At 38.1% G+C, this 17,060-nt stretch overlaps 1 protein-coding gene across 4 annotated transcripts in view; it reads left to right on the forward strand.

The window, feature by feature from the left end:
• ETV1 (ETS variant transcription factor 1) overlaps positions 1–17,060 on the forward strand; it is a 67,294-nt gene that overhangs the window by 39,559 nt on the left and 10,675 nt on the right. For all 4 annotated transcript variants that reach the window (XM_067291629.1, XM_067291628.1, XM_067291632.1 and 1 more), the window contains exons 8-10: positions 731–978; positions 12,808–12,874; positions 15,059–15,129. In XM_067291629.1, coding sequence (XP_067147730.1) covers positions 731–978; positions 12,808–12,874; positions 15,059–15,129 — 386 coding nt within the window. The remainder of the gene's footprint in view (positions 1–730; positions 979–12,807; positions 12,875–15,058; positions 15,130–17,060) is intronic.

The raw sequence follows: 17,060 nt of genomic DNA on the forward strand, positions 1-17,060 counted from the left end.
TGACCTAGGAGACAAATTAAGGCAGGAGGGGAATTCTTATGCATTGTGTCTCTTAGCAAAATCTGCACCCTGTCCTTTTTCCGGAGTGATTAAATCTCCTTCCCATTGAAGCTGGAATGCAATGCCAGCTTCTCAGGTAGACCTCCCATGATGTTGTCTCCAAGAAAAGAGAACTGGAGACCCTTACTCTGGGGTGATTCCAGATGTTACCACAGACAGTACTATTTGTTTGAAATGTATGTGTTTGTTGGGTGGTCAGAATCGTTTCTGTGTAGCAGTAAGAATAAAGTAAGAGTAAATTCAAATGCCAACAATATGTCTATGCCTAACTCTAGCTAAGGCTCCTTCATGTTACTGTGGTGGGTAAAGTCCATCTTTCTAGCTAGTTTGAAGTTGTTGGAAGACCAAATGCATTTCCTGCTTGCCTCTTCTGTTGCAGAGATGATGTTGAAGGCAAAGAAGATTGTGGTGGGAATGGGTTTTAGAGTTGGTATTTATTGGGGTTCTTTTTGTTTTTTTGCTTGTTGCTGTTTTCTGTTATTACAGCATTGCAGTGGTCATAATCCTGATGGGAGCATGTGGCATTATCATAAATAAAATATTTGCTACTGATGAAGTGGTAAAGCCATTCCCTCCTGCTAATCATGACCTGTGAAGATCTTCAGGAAATAGAATGTACCTTAAAGCCAGTAACTGCATCTTTAAATGACCTCTCTAACTTGTGTCCTAGATTTCGCCGCCAGCTCTCTGAACCTTGCAATTCTTTCCCACCTTTGCCTGCAATGCCAAGGGAAGGACGTCCAATATATCAGCGCCAGATGTCTGAGCCAAACATCCCATTCCCACCTCAAGGTTTTAAGCAGGAGTACCACGATCCAGTTTATGAACACAACGCTATGGTTGGCAGTGCAGCCAGTCAAAATTTCCCCCCTCCTCTGATGATTAAACAGGAACCTAGAGATTTTGCATATGATTCAGGTAGGTGAGATTCTCCTTTGGTTCTACGTGGTAAAGTAATAAATGACTCCAAGCTTGTGCTGTTGATGTTTTGATCATATAAATTGCAGCTTGCTCTTTTGACTTCTCAATCCCCTGAATTCACTTACATCCAATATATCTGCAAAGTAGTAAGACTGGTACATAGTGCAGAGTATCTTGTGCCACCATTGCCTTGGCTGCTTGCTCTGTAAAGGATATTATTTTCCAGAACTCTCTATCTAGGCAGTGCATAGTTTAAAGAAGCCAAAGAAGAAACCTCAAGGGTGGAAAGTTGAGCTTTGCTCAAGGGGCGGGGGGATCTTTTGTAATATAGTGTCTTTGACCTCTAAATCTGTGTGCTCTGTTTTATGAGCTCTTTCATTTGTCTGCCAGAAATAGAGGACTCATTCTCCTCTTGCTTACACTACTTTAAATCAGGAGTAACTCCACTGAAGTGGGGTTTATACGGCTATAAAACCAATGAGGGAGAAGAATCAGCCAAATTGGTGTCAGCTTCTCAGTTTGTGCACACTGATGTGTTTTGTGGATGTACATAATCTGTGATGCCAGGTTGCTGATGTGGAGAATAAGCTGTTGCTATTAATAATGTTTATTATGATAGCGCTTATAGGGTAACCAAAATGGAGCCTCATTGCTGTAGGGACTGTACCAAACAAAAGAGGTGGTGGCAGAACCTGCCCTGAACAGCTTCTGGGCAAAATAGAAAAGATAAGTGACAGAAGAATAAAAACAGAAGTCGAGGGAATAATACTGTAAATGTTAGGTTACTTTGCCACAATTTAAATATAGTGTTTATATTATATATGGGGAAAAAAGGACTTTAAGAAGAGAATTAGGTAAGCAAAAAAAGAGAGTTAAGTGACAAGGACCAAGGACCTAAGGAGGAGAGGGAAGCTAGAAGGATAGGTGTGGAGAGAAGCTGAGGTTAAAGCAACATGAAGTGGGCTGGATGTGTTAGATGGGTAAACAGTTTAGCCCATGATAAACTGTCTTGCATCTTTGATAGTGGAGAATTTGTTTTTTATTGCCTTCTCTATAGGCTAACTTAACATTGTCTGTTAAGTGAGGCATTTTGTGATATGATTATTGTAATGTGCTTGTTTTAGAATTGATTTGTATGTTGGAACAGGGGAATCTGTAATATAGAGTTACCATCTCCTTTCTTATTTTTCACAAGCAGAGGACCAATCCTTAGAGGAATTTGAGGTAGACATATACAGGAAAGGGACTAAGGAGGCAAGTTGAAGTATAAGACAAGATGAAGATGGGTTCAGATTACAACGATCAGATCTAAACTAAACCTTTTCATTGATGAAGTTTCTGAGATATGTGGTTTTGGCAGTCGTGTATCTTTAGTCTTACAGAGCAGCATCGGGGAGATTGTCTGCATAGTTAATTACACTATGGATAATAAATAGGGAACTGCAGTTTCAGGCACTGCCAGTCACTTACAACCTTCACAAGCACCGTTATTCATCCTGCTAAATTAAAGGGTAAAAAAAGGCCCTTTTGTAAGCATGCCTCAAATTTGGCTAGGAAGTGGGATCTCCTTATTGCATACTATTACTTTAAATCTGTGTTGGCTGCTGGCATTCATCTTTCTTTGCAATATTCTTTACTGCAGAAAAGCAGATTTTATTCTAAAAGGATGATTTGCAAACTTGTATTCTCTCCCATAGTTCTCCTTTTTTGTTTTTTGTTGTTGTTCTTGCTAGCAAGAGCAACATTCCACTTTATAGTAATGATGTTCAAGCAAAGTTGTTGTTTCTTTTGTAGATGAATAATTAGTTTTTAAAAATGTAATAGCTGTGTAACCAGGGGTCATGAAAAATTAATCTGTTGGTATCAGGAAGTACTTTTATTGGTCTCAGAATCACTGCATTTAAGTTGACACATCTGTACACTCCATAAATTGCAGTCAACAACTGTGGTCTGTTGATATTTTGTCTTGTTACCATCTGTTCTCTAGAAACCATCATTTTCCATCCTTGCTAAGAGTACATTAAATAACCCCTTAGGAAACATAATGTATTTGTCACTGAATCATTGATTTCGTTTTTCACCTATGGATGTTCAGGGAAGGAGGAATGCCAGAGTGAAAAGTCTTTTTTGCGTGGTATTTTATTGCAGCTCAGATAAGAATACAGAAACATTTTTTAAAAGTTCATTGTAATACACCAAGATGTTCCTTTTGGGATGTTTTTGAAACAGCCTTGTAAAGTTCATTGCTTTTGTGCATTATACTTTTATACTTTGTGGGAAGCTGGTGAATGAAAAGCATCATTATGGAATGATTATAACTCTATTAAAACATGACATTAATTATGACATGGGAAATGGCAGATCAATTAGTTGTAATTGTAATTGCAGGTATGCAATTTCTACTGCAGAATGTTTGAGATAATGGAAAAAGAAAAATGTCAACAAAGTAGAAGCTCTTTCTTATCTGTCCGCACTTGTAGAAGCTGCAGTGCATCTCACACGCACACGCGCGCGCGCACACACACACACACACACACACACACACACACAAAATTTTTTCTATGGCTGCCAATCACAGGTGTATTTAGTACCTGGTGTTATATCTAGCAATTTCAAACACAGCCAAGGACAGCGACAGAGACTTGACATTTTACATCCTTAATGAATATAGACCAAAATGCTTCCCAAGACCTTTTTCTTTGTTTTACAAGGATAAATAATGGGCATTCTTTTACAGTTAGCATGTCTTGATTTCAATCCATGTATTTAGTTGTTCAAATAAAAAGGCCTGGCTTCAGACACTTCATCTATTCTGGCCTTCATTTTGAGGTGGTTTTTTTGCCTACTTGATCCTCCTTACTTAAAATATTTGCAAATACATTGCATTATGACTGTAGCCATGCTTGCATAAATTAATATTAAAAATTAATTTGAAAATAAAAATTTTAAAATCTTAAAGTGCAGTTAAATCTCACATTTTATTTTGCCCTGTTGAAATAGTTCTTTTGATTGGAAAATTCTTTTGTGCCTAATCTGGGACTGGGAACTTTGAAATTTGTCACACGGTAGTGTTAATGTCAGAGATATGTAGAGGGGAAATTGTTGCTTGCATATGCTTACTACTGATTGCCAGAAATTTATCTGCTAAAATCTAGCTAGATTCAGGCCTTACTGAGCAGGTTAGAAGCATTAGCAAGACTATTCTTGCAGTTGTATTTCAGGATAGCCTCATGATTAATAAACTTGAATGGACCTAAGGAAAACTGGGGTTCTGTCCCTGCCACTTCCAAAGTTTTCTTCCAAGATACTATTTGCATCACTTCAATAATTCTAAATAGTTTATTCTTTGTCTCCTTGTCTTATTTTCTTGCTTGCTTATCAAAACGTCTAATTCCTGAGGGCTTCACCAGCAATAAATACCCTTTATCAGCACATGAGAATGGATGGGGAATTGCCCCTCTACTAAGAGCGATGAGTGGAGGCAGACAGACACATCAGATACATACATGCTTAATTTGGGTACCCAGTTAGGACTGGATAATTTCTAAAGAATATTATGTATATTCAAAGCTCAGTTCCTAGTGACTTCATTTGTATTTCTATACAAGGAAATACAGGGGCATCAGACAGGAACATCCCAGTTTATGCACTGCAAAAATAAGAAATACATAATATGAAAAATCTGACATAGGTGACTTGAAAAAGTCTGGAAAACATTGCTGGAGCTTAAAATTGATCATTCAGTTGTATTAATCTTGAGGTCATCTTTTTCCTTTCTTGAAGTGTTCTGCCTCATTAACTGTACAACTTCCAGCTTCTGCAACAAATGAAGCAGGGGGTCCACCTACAAATCTGTTTACTGCACAGCCCTCCCTTCCCCTAAAGTTTTGATCTGTACACTCAAGAGGCAAGAGTCCTGAGGCAAAAGGCTATCTCAAAATTCATTTGCAACAAAGGACTTGAATCAAAGTTACCCAGGAAATTATGATTATGACACTTCTTAACCTCCTGTGTTTCCCCTTATAGACATATGATGTTATCGGCTTTCTCCTATCCATGTTATAAATGTGTATTTACGTAATGACTGTGAAAAGAATAAAAAGCAAGAGTCCTCCCAAATACCTGATGTGTGGTTTTTTGAAAAGCAAATCAATGCAAATTAACTTGGAAAATGATCCCTAGTAGTATGTTTTTTTCCTAGAGATCAGCTGACACCCCGTTAAATTTGGGAGTTTGTGGAGTAACATTAGGGAATGTGGTGAATTAAAATGCCAAGAAAAAAGTAAGTTTTTAAATGTATTTCTTGGGTGTATATTTATTTTTAGTCTCATTTAAAAAAAGGCAACAATTGGATATTCTATTGTATGGGGTTTTTTTCAGTGAAGTTAGTTTTGGTCTTCAAGGTAAAGTTTAGACATTTGGAGACACTAATAGGAAGAAAGAAAGGAAATCTTAACTGTCAGTCCGAGTCTAACGAAGGTTGCTTTTTCCAGGATATTCTCTAGTGCATTGACCAGAGTAACATTTAAAATGACACAACGCATGGCGTTTCTGCTACCCTCTTTAATTATATTGGCTAATTTTTGTACAGGGTCTTAAAAATGTAAAGCACTGTTTGAGTGCTAAGTATTATTACTACAATTATTCCCTTGGGAGATTATTTCACAGCCTAATAGACTTCACAGTTAAGGAAGGTTTCTTGATAGTAAGCCTAAATTTTTTTCCTTTGATCAGTTGCATTCCAGTGCTCGTAGCTACCCCTGCTTGGCTCATCCGAAACAATTCCTTGGTATTAAGGCAGCACCTCTAAATCTCTGCAGACAGTCTGCATGTATACTCTTAGGCTGTCTGTGTGAGCAGTGGTTGAAATCTTGCTTCATAAATCCTCGAGCTGCTTAATCTTTTCCTCAAATTCTCTATTCTTTTTTGGTCTTGTCAGGTTGCAAGTATTTGCAGTATTTTCAACAGAGTTTTATAAAACGCTCTGTGAAATGGAACTGACCCCATCCTTTTCAGGGATACGATGCTTCAGTACGTGCACCTCAAAGCTGCATCTGCATATGGCCTTAACGAAGCTCTTTTACACAGCACTACAGCTGTTCTCAAAGCAAATCTGGTAGGGATGAAGGCAGGAGGCTGTAAGGGACAGGAGTTTGCTCCTGAGTTCAGCAGGTTAAGAAGTCTCCCCTCCTCTGTTTCAGTTTTGCAGTTTTCCCCAGTATCATTTGTGTGGTTTCAAATATCTTGTTTCAGGAGCTCATCTTTGCTGTGTTGCTTCAGTGAGTGAGCAGGGATTTGGTTAAGCCGATTGTTAAGCTGCACTGCGCTTTGCACTTGTTCCTAAAACACCTAGACGCCAATCTGCTGTTGGATGCTAGGACAGCAGAAAATGATGGTGTCTGAGATGGTGAGCTGCAGGAAATGTGGGAAATCTGAACTTAGGAAAATTGCTGCGTAAGGCAGAATTTTAACTTTCCGCTTGCTTCCTATCTAGCTGATTTCCTCTAGTTATTCGCTAATTCTGTCTGAAAGAAATTTGGAGTTAGACTAGAATTAATTTTGTAGTATTATCTCCATGAACAAAAGAAAGCCTGAGTACCATGTTAATGTGAGCATATAGGCAGGAGACCATACATTTATTCTTCTTTTCAAAGCAGACAATATGATCTGAAAAATTGTCCTGCAGTCCCTGTTTTTTTCAAAGAAATGGATAAATATCCTCTAAATCTACAGTTACAGTAAGTGGCACTGGCTAATGATTTGATTTGAGGATTGAGAGCACAGTCTGGATTTACTCTTTGTGCATTAACGCAGGTCAAATGGACACAGGCTGCATTTTAAATCAGTAATGGAAGGCTGAAGCCTGCCTTAAACCAATCACATCAGCCTTACCCAAGACCGATTGATCCCGAGAGACTGAACCCTGTGAGCATAGCTTTTATATGAATGGACTCTGTGCAGCCTGAAGTTTCATTCATAAAATGGATGCTGAAGGCGGGGGGGGGGGGGGGGGAGCCCAAACCCTGGAATGTCCATTTATGCGGAGCTGAAGGGTGTAGTGTTCCCTCAGCTGCTGCTTTTGCCAGTTGCCTTAAAGTAATGATTAATGCTCCTTGGCCCTGCCTGCCTGTAACCTGACACCATTTATGGCCTTGGTGTGTTTCTAATGTATGGTGAATGAGAAGGCTACATTCTCAAATCAGAAACATAAACAGGAACTGGTTGGTCTGAATTCCATTCAAATATGTCACTTCAGCCGTGCAGTGTTTGTCCAACTTCGATTTTACAGGCAGGGGATGGGGCGGGGGAGAAAAAGCAACACAGACATTTTTGCTGTAAAACTACCAACAAAAGGAGAGAGGGGGAGAGAAAAAGATTCACGCGTTTCATTGAATTCAAAGGGAAACTATGCTTGAAATGCATTTTAAAGTTATTAAGCTTAATAAAAGTAAATACATGATTTTAAAATATGCTAGAAAGATCAGTTCCATGTGGGATTTCAATTCGGGACTGAATGTATGAGCCTTTGTTTTCCTGCTCTGCTGTATAAAAAGTTACACATCGCCTAGACAGGCTGTTGACATCTGGTCTCAGAAAATGCATTAGATGTTGTCATAGATCTAAAAACCAAAGTTATGGAAAGGAAGTTGTTTGCTTAAGGTTTTCTTTCTGTGTGTGTGCGTGTGTGTGTGTGCATGCGTGTAATAATTTCACTTAGATGTGAGCTGCAGGGGCCAAATCTAGTTTTCTCTAGTAGATTTTGTCAAGTGAAATGTGAGAAATTAAACTTAAATTAAATTTATAAAGATAATTAAAATCAAAGTAATGAAATTACTTTAAAATAAAATATTTTAATTACTTCTTTTTTTTAAAGAGGGGATGTATTCATGTCTATTTGTGCACATACTTGTACATGGCATAATGTTTTTCTAATTGCCAGTATGAAGATTTAATGTCTGAGAAAATGAAGACCAAAACCTTCCATGCTGAATGTTTTAAACTACACAATGATTTGGGAAAGGAATGCTTAATTTTTAGATTGATTTTTAGAGAAGATAGTGGCTTTATGTGACCTATGTAACTTAAATGGATCCACATTTTACATGCTGGCCTTGCTAATGAAAAATTAATGTTGACTTTTGTATTGTCAGGATTTTACCAATTTGTAGGACTCTGTTATAGTTGCATAGATTCTGTGGGGACAGAGCTTTTAAAGAGTTAACTAAAACTTGACCCATCAGCATTTGACTTGTGAATATGCACAAGCAATTCCTATATAGGAAGATTATGTCATTATTTCCAGTATTTCTACCTAAATGTCTTGGTATGTAGAGATATATGATTTTTAATCTAAATGTATTCTACAGGTTTACAAAATTACAGATTTCACCATCGAAAGGAATCATTTGATATGTCTCCCCGCAAAACATAGATCATGTGTTTTCCTTAGTGGTGCCTGCTGCCACCTTAGCTACTTGTAGAGATGTAGTTTGAACAACTGTCTTATCTAAAATGTCCTGTTTTCCAGTGATTTCAGTATTACTTTTCCACTGTTGAGCTGGCCAGAGCTTCTTGGTGGGGTTAACCAGCTGCTTTCCACTATGAAGCTAAATGCACTTCAGTGTGGATGAAACGATCCTTTGTAAACAGTTTGTCAGTGCTCTTGGAAGTTCAAGAACAGAAAATTTCTTTGCGGTGTGATTGTAATGTTACTAAGTTTGAGGCCAAAAGTATAATATGTTCCAACTTGAGCATTTCATTATAAAAAAGCCACCTTTGTCTCTGTACTAAGTAAAAATCTTGCTCGCTGCTCCAGCTGTCTCTCCATGTAGCAGAGAAACGGTTGCATTGCACAGAAAAGCACTTTGCAAAGCCCTGCGAGGTACTGATGAGAGGACTGACACACACGTGTTGCTACATGTGTTCAGTGCCTGGGAGCTAGATTGGTCCCAGCTACCTCAGGGGTTTTGTCCTCCCCTCTGGGCCCTGTAGCACGAAGGAAATAATCTGTACATGTGCTTTCTTGCCTAGGGGGAGAGAAGTGGCAGAGCACATTTCAGTTTATTTGTACAGATATACCAGCTTTTAATCACTGAAAATGGAACCAAAGGCCCTGCATTTACTTTTGAGACCAAAAGGACAATTCAGAAGCTTAAAATACAGTATTGTCTGTATCCCTGGCCAGCAGAGTCCCACCAAAGTTTTAGGAATCTGCCCCTGTTGTTAATATGGCTTAATTGGTCATAGAGTGCAGATCAGAGAACGAGGAGAGCAAGTAGTGATGTGGTTCCAGTTTTAGTGTCATCACTTTATTTTATGCCTGGAGGGAAGGAACCAAGTTTTGTGTGCGGGTTGAGAGGTTTGGTCAATTTGTGTGACTCATTTGCAGGCTCAGTGCACCCGACAGCTGTCAGTGTACCATACTGTAGACGTAAGCTGCCACACCGAGTTAAAAGCCGGGCAGATAGCTGAACTTTTCCCACCCATCCTCTTTCAGATCGTACACATCTTTTCAGCCTTTCTCTCTCTCCCTTTCTGCATGTGCATGTATGTAATATAATACTTCTGTATCACATTATGCTCTGTCACATGCACATGGGCAGTGCTGTGGGCTTCCAAATCTTACGATGGCCTTGATAAAGTGAACTAAAAAGTAATTCAGAGTGACAGTGTAACTTAGCAACTTGCCTTTAGTTAGAAAGGCCATGTAACTTCAGAATCCCAGGAACAGCCCCAAGAATAAATCCCAGTCTGGGTTTCCAGTTTCTCCTCTGCTCTTCTTTATTCAAGGAAAGAAAGTCCTTTTGCCTAGAGAAGCTCAATCTTCCCTGTGTACCTGGGCAGTGACTCTGAAGCTGAAAGGGGGTCTGTTGCTTTGCAGGGTGTGATTGTGGGTTGGTAACCTGTTCCTTATCCCCGAATCACAGTCTGAGCAGAGCCACACGGATTCCTTAATCACTTGGAGTTATTACCTAGCCCTTTAAATTCTGATATGATAACAATATGAAATACTTCCTTACCAAGGGTCTACTCAAATGTCTTATTTGACAATAAAACCTAGAACCTGTGCCTGCTAAATTCAGCAGCAGATTTTTCTTCTTGTCCTGAGGAAGTCTATTTGGGCTTTTTGTACTTTGATGTATTTTGATTAAGGCACAGCAAAGCATATTTCTAGTAGTTCCTCCTTGACATTCCCAGATGAGAAGGCATTTCTGCAGTGTCTAGATTATATATAATTAAAAAAAAAAACACCTACTGGAAAAAACTGGTTTCAGAACAATATGAAATAGGTCCAGATTCTCTGTTTTAAGATGACTGCTATACTGCTGTTAGCAAGAGAAGCAATGAGAATGACCTCAAAGTATTCCGAATTAATAGCAGTATTTTTTATGTCCCCATACTTTTTAGGTTTTTTTTTTTTTTAATGGACTCTGCTATTCTTGAGGTGATGTAACTTCACGATGTGAAATACTTCATTAAGAGTCTGAAATGAGCATGTTTTGTATCCTAAATGCAGGCACATTTTTTAGACACTGAAATTTGCTAAAAGGCAATAACATCAGTCACCTCAAACACTTGAATCCTGCCCTAGAAGTGTTTTATGCCTACTTTCTACTTCTCTCTTATTTGTCTTCTTGAAACAATACTTTAAGGAGAAGAAAACATATAATTGCTCTGTAATTTCTGCACTAAAATGCTTTCTTTTGAAGTAGCTCCGCTTAGCTAGTAAAAATACTTCTGGGTCTTAGTCAAGCATTTAGTACAATTTAAAACTGCAGTGCTAAATTTCATTGGTTGGACTTTTTATTAGATAAGGTAGAAATGAAAGCAGCAGGCAATTTAATTAGCAGTAATTTTTCTGGGCAAGTCATTACTTTGATGAACTTCAGAGCAATGTTTATGGCTCCTAATTAACCATATTAGTCATTTGATTGAATAATCACTTTGGAAATGTTTCTACAATTTGATTAGAGTCTGACCCACTCTGATAGTCATAATTTAACTGATAGCACTTTAGGATAACAAGACTCTAGTTACTTTACGAGAAATAAACTCTTCCTTGCTATATTTTTCCGTCCTCTGTGGACTGTTTAAACACAAGCTAACCAAAAGATTAAGTAATGTCGGTACAAACAATGCTCGTCTCAAAAAGACTCCAGATGTTAATTATAATTACAGGAGCATAGGAGATGAAACCCAAAATGGGCTAAAACCAGAACTTTGGGGATAATGTGCATAATTCTTTATTCCTTATACTCTGTTATATCATTTTGCAGGAGTGGAGTTCATGAGTCAAAAAAAGGTCTTGTTGCCAATATTAGTGAATTTTTACCTAAAATAGAAAATAGCATCTGTTTCAGTTCTCGGACTTCCTCTTTTTTTATGTAGATTTTTCCATTCTCTTTAAAATTCAATCTACTTGGTAACATGAGTGATTTTTTGCAGGTGAACCACTACTCATAGCCTTGATTTCTAGTCTACAAAACTATGCTTGACTGGTGCGATTGCTGAATCGCTGATTCCTGTGGTTGCTCAGAGTAGTTGTCAGTGAGGTGGCTGAAATGCTGGCGGCCTGAGGAGGCAGGCACGGTGTGCTGCCTCCAGGCAAGAGGTGATGAAGAGCGCCGCACAGATGTGCAAGAGAGACCTCGGACTCTTAGAGGAAACTATCATTACCACCCTGTGTTTCACTTGTTTTGTGAAGTCAGTGTAAAACCTCCTTTTCTTATCCTGCCAAATCTTTGATACTCATCACTAGTCAGTGAACAGTGAAATTTAGAATTACATTTTGAAAGAGTTGGTTGGCAGCGTAGGAAAAATAATGTCTGCTCTTTTGACCTCTGTTTGCATCTCTTACAGAATTACAAGTTACTGGTAACAGATTGCATAGTTTAGGGTAGAAGTTTGTCACAAGATCAAATAGACTTTGTTAAGCAAGACTTTTGATATCCAAGAAGTGGGTTAAACATGGTCGAGAAGGGCAAACATTTATGGTGTATTTCTGTTTGCAAATCCCTGCGCACAGGATGTGGCTCCTTGGAGAAAGAGCAAGACACAGGGGAAAAATATAAAGACGTTCAAAGAATACCATTTTCATTAGTTTGTTTGTTCTCACTCTTCTTGCATACTTGAGGTGGGGAATAGCAAATAAACATTTGCGTTACTTTGAATGTGCACACTAATTTTTTAGGGATTTGTGGGGGGAGGGGATTGGCTTTTGCTTAAAGGTGTGCAGGTGGAGGGTGAAATGGATGCATCTGAATTCCTTAACCAGTTTAAATGCTTAGCAATTGCGGACAATTTCTTTAACCTTTCAGATCCTTAACCAGAATCCAAAAAGCAATATCTTGCTCTAGATTTACCTTGACATTCCTTGTATTAATAATACCATATTTTGCGGAGTTTGTAAGTCTCTAGTGTGATTGGCAGGCTTTTCTGTGTTACTGATTAAAAATGTTATGTCAAATTAGTTACCAAGATGGATACACAAGCACAGGGTTTAAAATATTAATACCATCTCATGTGGATTTTGGTCTGTGAATGGTTTTAAATCACGGGAGTCAGCTTTTAGCAAGGATGATTGCAGTAAGGGTTTGAGTTGAAATGCCTGCGTTAGATGGGATCAGTGATCCTCACTTTATGTTTTTCTTTTTTGCTATGCCTTGTGCATGCTGCTTTGAAATGTTAACTGTGTTGACAGGTCCCACCTTGCTGTAACTTGCATCCTTTTTGCTACTTCTCTGTCTGCAGCCTTTCTCATTGATAACCTGCACACTTTTAATTCCAGATGGTCTTTTGACTAGCGTTGTTGTCTTCTCCTTTCAGAAGTGCCTAGCTGCCATTCCATTTACATGAGGCAAGAAGGCTTCCTGGCTCACCCAAACAGAACAGAAGTTAAGTTTTGTATTATGTATCGCTTTTGTACGAGAGAAACTTAAAAAATTAAAAAAGCCTGGAGGGATTTGGGGTTCACTAGTTTAAGTCTGCTGCTGAAGAAAACTCCATCATCTTTCTTTCCCTTCCCAGCCCAGAGTTTTTGATGCACTGATCTCTTGTAGCTTCTTCTAGTGCCACAGGTTGATTATGATAGAAGCAACTTTATTATGAATTTACTCATTATGCTTTTCAAGGCCTCCAGCCATTGAAAGGAAGAGACGCTTATAAATTTGTCCATCTTACCCAGTCTGTTAAAATGATATTTTCCAGGCTATTGGTGTGACAGGCTCAGTTAAATGTTAAATAATCAATTTGATACTTTAAAAGGTTTTCGGTGAACGTTTTTGGCTTTCCCTTTGGTTGATTGTGAGGTGGGTTTTTTGTTTTTTTTTTCAGTGTTTTAGTTGCACAGCCATTTAATATATAGCAAAACTCTTATTTGCTTCAGTAGCACTTTATATATATTCCAAATAAGACTGCCAACACAACTAGGAATAAATGACCACTGAAAGATAGGTTCTACCTTCCAGTCTCCTGCTTTAGTGTATCTTTTTAGTCAGTATACAATCTTTTTGTTATGAATTTGTTTGTTTATTTGTTTTTTCTCCAAGGGGCTAATTTTGCAAATCTGAGGAGAATTGTATATGAAATTGATGGGTATTCAGATGGACGTATGAATAAAAGCCCTTTAATAGGACTTCATTCAATAATCAAAAGACACAACTGAAAAGATAACAAATTTGGCTAAAAGCCCACCCACTTCTGGAGTGGAGTAAAGGCAGAAAATAGAAATAGAAGGTAACAAGGAGGGTGAGACGAGAGATGGAAGTATATAACAGTCTCCATATATGAAATTATATCAATTCTAGAAGCTTGATAAGGGAGGTAGAAGACATCAGGGAAAAATCTACAAGCTGCAGGGCTAAGGTAACAAATTTGAGCTTTATTCACAGCATAGATATGGGAAAAACAGTCTTAGCAATGTTATACAGCCATAAATGCTTGGAGGTGGTAAAGTTGTTATGAATGATGTAGAAAAAGAAGTGATGTTCAATAAATATGTGTTCTGTATTTGGAAATCAGTCAACATGATTTCATGGAATAAAGGTCATGTCAAACAAATCTGATTTCATTCTTTGTTAAGATTAAAAGTTTGACTGATAAAGAGGCTTGTCTCTGTATGGTATAGTTAGACTTTTTATGGCATTTGTCTTACCGCTGCATTACTTTCTGATTAAGAAGTTAGCACTATGCAATATCAATAAAGTACACATTAAATACATTAAGATCTGGCTAACTGACAAATCTAAAAGTGGCTGTCACTGGGCAGTCATCGAATGGATTGTTTCTATTACAGTTCTGTAGGAATTGATATCAGGACTGTTGCTATTCAACATTTTCAGTAATGTTATGGAAGTAAGTTAATTGATAACTTTATGGCACAAAGATAGGCAGACTGGTAAATAACGGGCAGGACAGGGCAGTTGCACAAAGCAATTTGAATTGTTTGGTAATCTGGGCACATTAAACAAAATGTGTTTTTAATATGCTGAATGTAGACTAGGCCAATGGAATCGGAAAAGAATATATAGGAAAAAATTGCTGTGAGAAGGGGCTGCTCCTCCTAGGCTTCACAGTGGGGAAAAATACTTCAACTAAACATTGCAGCCATATGGCGAAAAGAGCTTTGGTAATATTTGCATAATTAAATGGAAGGTCATGGGAAGACAGGAGGAGACAGGGAATGATGTGCCCTGTGCTGTGCCTGTGCGAAGTAGTGGTAGTGAGGCTGATACTACCACGCAGTGCAGTTCTGGTTAACCAGAACATTAAAATAATGGCTAAAAGCTGAAGCCACACTAATTCAAATAGGAAATGAGACAAACATTTTGGAATAAAACATGGAGAAAAATGGACACTTTTCCATTTTTGCAGGTGGAGATTAGCTGTCTTTTGGGAATGCACACTTTAATTAAACATCCCTGTATTGAGCCCAACATGTTGTGGGTGGGTGGTGTGTAAAAAATATGGGATATTAATTGGATTCCTGTATGACTTAGTGTTCCCTCTGGCATTAAGTCTATGATCTCTTCTTTATTCCTGCATCTTTTAAATAAACACCTCTCTCTCTTTGACTTACAGGTTGTATGTATGAAAAGGGACCTAGACAGTTTTATGATGACACTTGTGTGGTTCCAGAGAAGTTTGACAGTACGTATGACACATCTTTGCTTTTTTTTTATATCTTGTGTTGGGAGTTGAAAAAGGAAGAGATGAGGGACTTTTCTCTGCTGATCAAAAAAGGTTGGTAACATGCCAATTTAGGATTCCTTAACACACCATTTGCAGTGCACCCAACCAAAGCTGACCTTTGTCTCCTGAAACCAAAGTCTCTTTTTCAATAAGATGTCATTCTGCTTTTGCCAGTGAAAGATCCCGCATCCAGAGTTGTGATAGAGGACCTCAGTTTTTGTTATGTCGAGAATTAATAGGAGGATTTCCATTGCACTGTTGATCACATATAACTTCTTGTTAGTGTTTTAATGAAAGCTGTCCTTAAAATTAACAAAACAGAGGAGGAAGCAGCAATTTGGGTTTACTGAGGACTGAGCCTCTTGTCTCATTGTCTGTGAGGAGATGAATTGTGGACAGTAAGTGTACAGGACATTTTTGTGTATATGTAAGTGTATTTGTGCTACATTAGACATTGTACTAGTCGTTTATTTTTCAGTGGGGATGATAACAAGTCAATGACCTTTTCACGGCACTACCCATTATAACAGGCATGTTTTAAGAGGGATTCTGGGGTCAAGTAAAATTAATGCCCCAAATTATCCTCAGTTACACTGATGTAAAAACAGTTTCCTGGTGTAATTCAGTTGATTTCAGATTTATTTCATTATAATCAAAGTAGATGGATGCAGTATTCTGTGCCAGTGACTCTGTTAGTCTGCAACTTTGGGAAGCCATTTGGAGACTGACTATTTAAATTTGCTATAGTGGCTTGTTTGAGTTAGTGTATGTATGTCTAGCTTTGTTTATTTTAGCAGGAAAGATTGGATATCCTCCTGATGAATTTGTGAACAGCTCTCTGACCATAGCTAAAAATACAGCTGCAAAACTTCAGAGGATTTTTTCCATTTTGTTTTTTCCTGAGATTCGCTTATATGGACTACAATACTACTGTATCTAGCACCATTTGTTGTGTTTATTGAAGAATGGGAAACTCTAAAATGAAATGAACTTAGAGAATTACACGTTCTTCAGACTGAGGTATCACATGCATTTCAAGGTTGGTGAGGAATAGCAAAAAATAAACAGGATTTTAAAAATATTATACCTAATGCTGAAGACTGTTAAACTTAGCATTGCATTGTCACAGGATTGACACGTTCAGTGAAAGGGTGATTTACTGAAAGTCTGCTTTATACCCTGGCGTACCTTGAAATATATGCTTTATACACACACACACACACACACACACACACACACACACACACACACGTATTGTATCAGTTCAGCATTTCCCTCTCCCTCCCCCCACCCCAAAAAATCATTTGTGTGCCTGACCTGTTTTCAGTATTGGTGACAAACTCCTATTTAGATTTATAGAACAGGATCAGGCCCTGTACCCCGCAAAGTTAAAACTCTTCAGAAGTAGTATTTGTCTCTGTTGTTCTTGAAAATCCTTTTTTTTTCTCTTGTACAAGGAAGGGAATGAAAATAGAAAAGAAATACAAATAAATATAATAATAATTTTTGAAAGTATTTGTGTGCTCGCAAAGCAAGCGGTCTGCTTTTAGCTGCAATGACTGTCTATTGAGACAACGCCTTGTACTTCAGAAGATTGATGCTGTGATACAAATGTGTATGTTTATACTTGTAGCATGAGTTTTGAGGAAAGATGACGGATGTGTCATTATGTTTTGGCCAGTAAAGCAAAAGCAGGATAAGCCAGGACTAGACTTGATGTTTCAGAACTAGATTCTCAGCTGCTTCGGTTGAAATCAAAGATCAGTGCAGGATAAGAATCTGATCCTCTCTAATACCGCACTTGCTATTTGCACATTGCTCAGCTATCATTAAAAGAATAATCCTGTCCTTGAAAAAGAAAGCCTTTCAGGCCTGGAACTTGAACCTCA

The sequence above is a fragment of the Apteryx mantelli genome, chromosome 2 (assembly GCF_036417845.1).
Source record: "Apteryx mantelli isolate bAptMan1 chromosome 2, bAptMan1.hap1, whole genome shotgun sequence".
NCBI classification, from domain to species: domain Eukaryota; kingdom Metazoa; phylum Chordata; class Aves; order Apterygiformes; family Apterygidae; genus Apteryx; species Apteryx mantelli.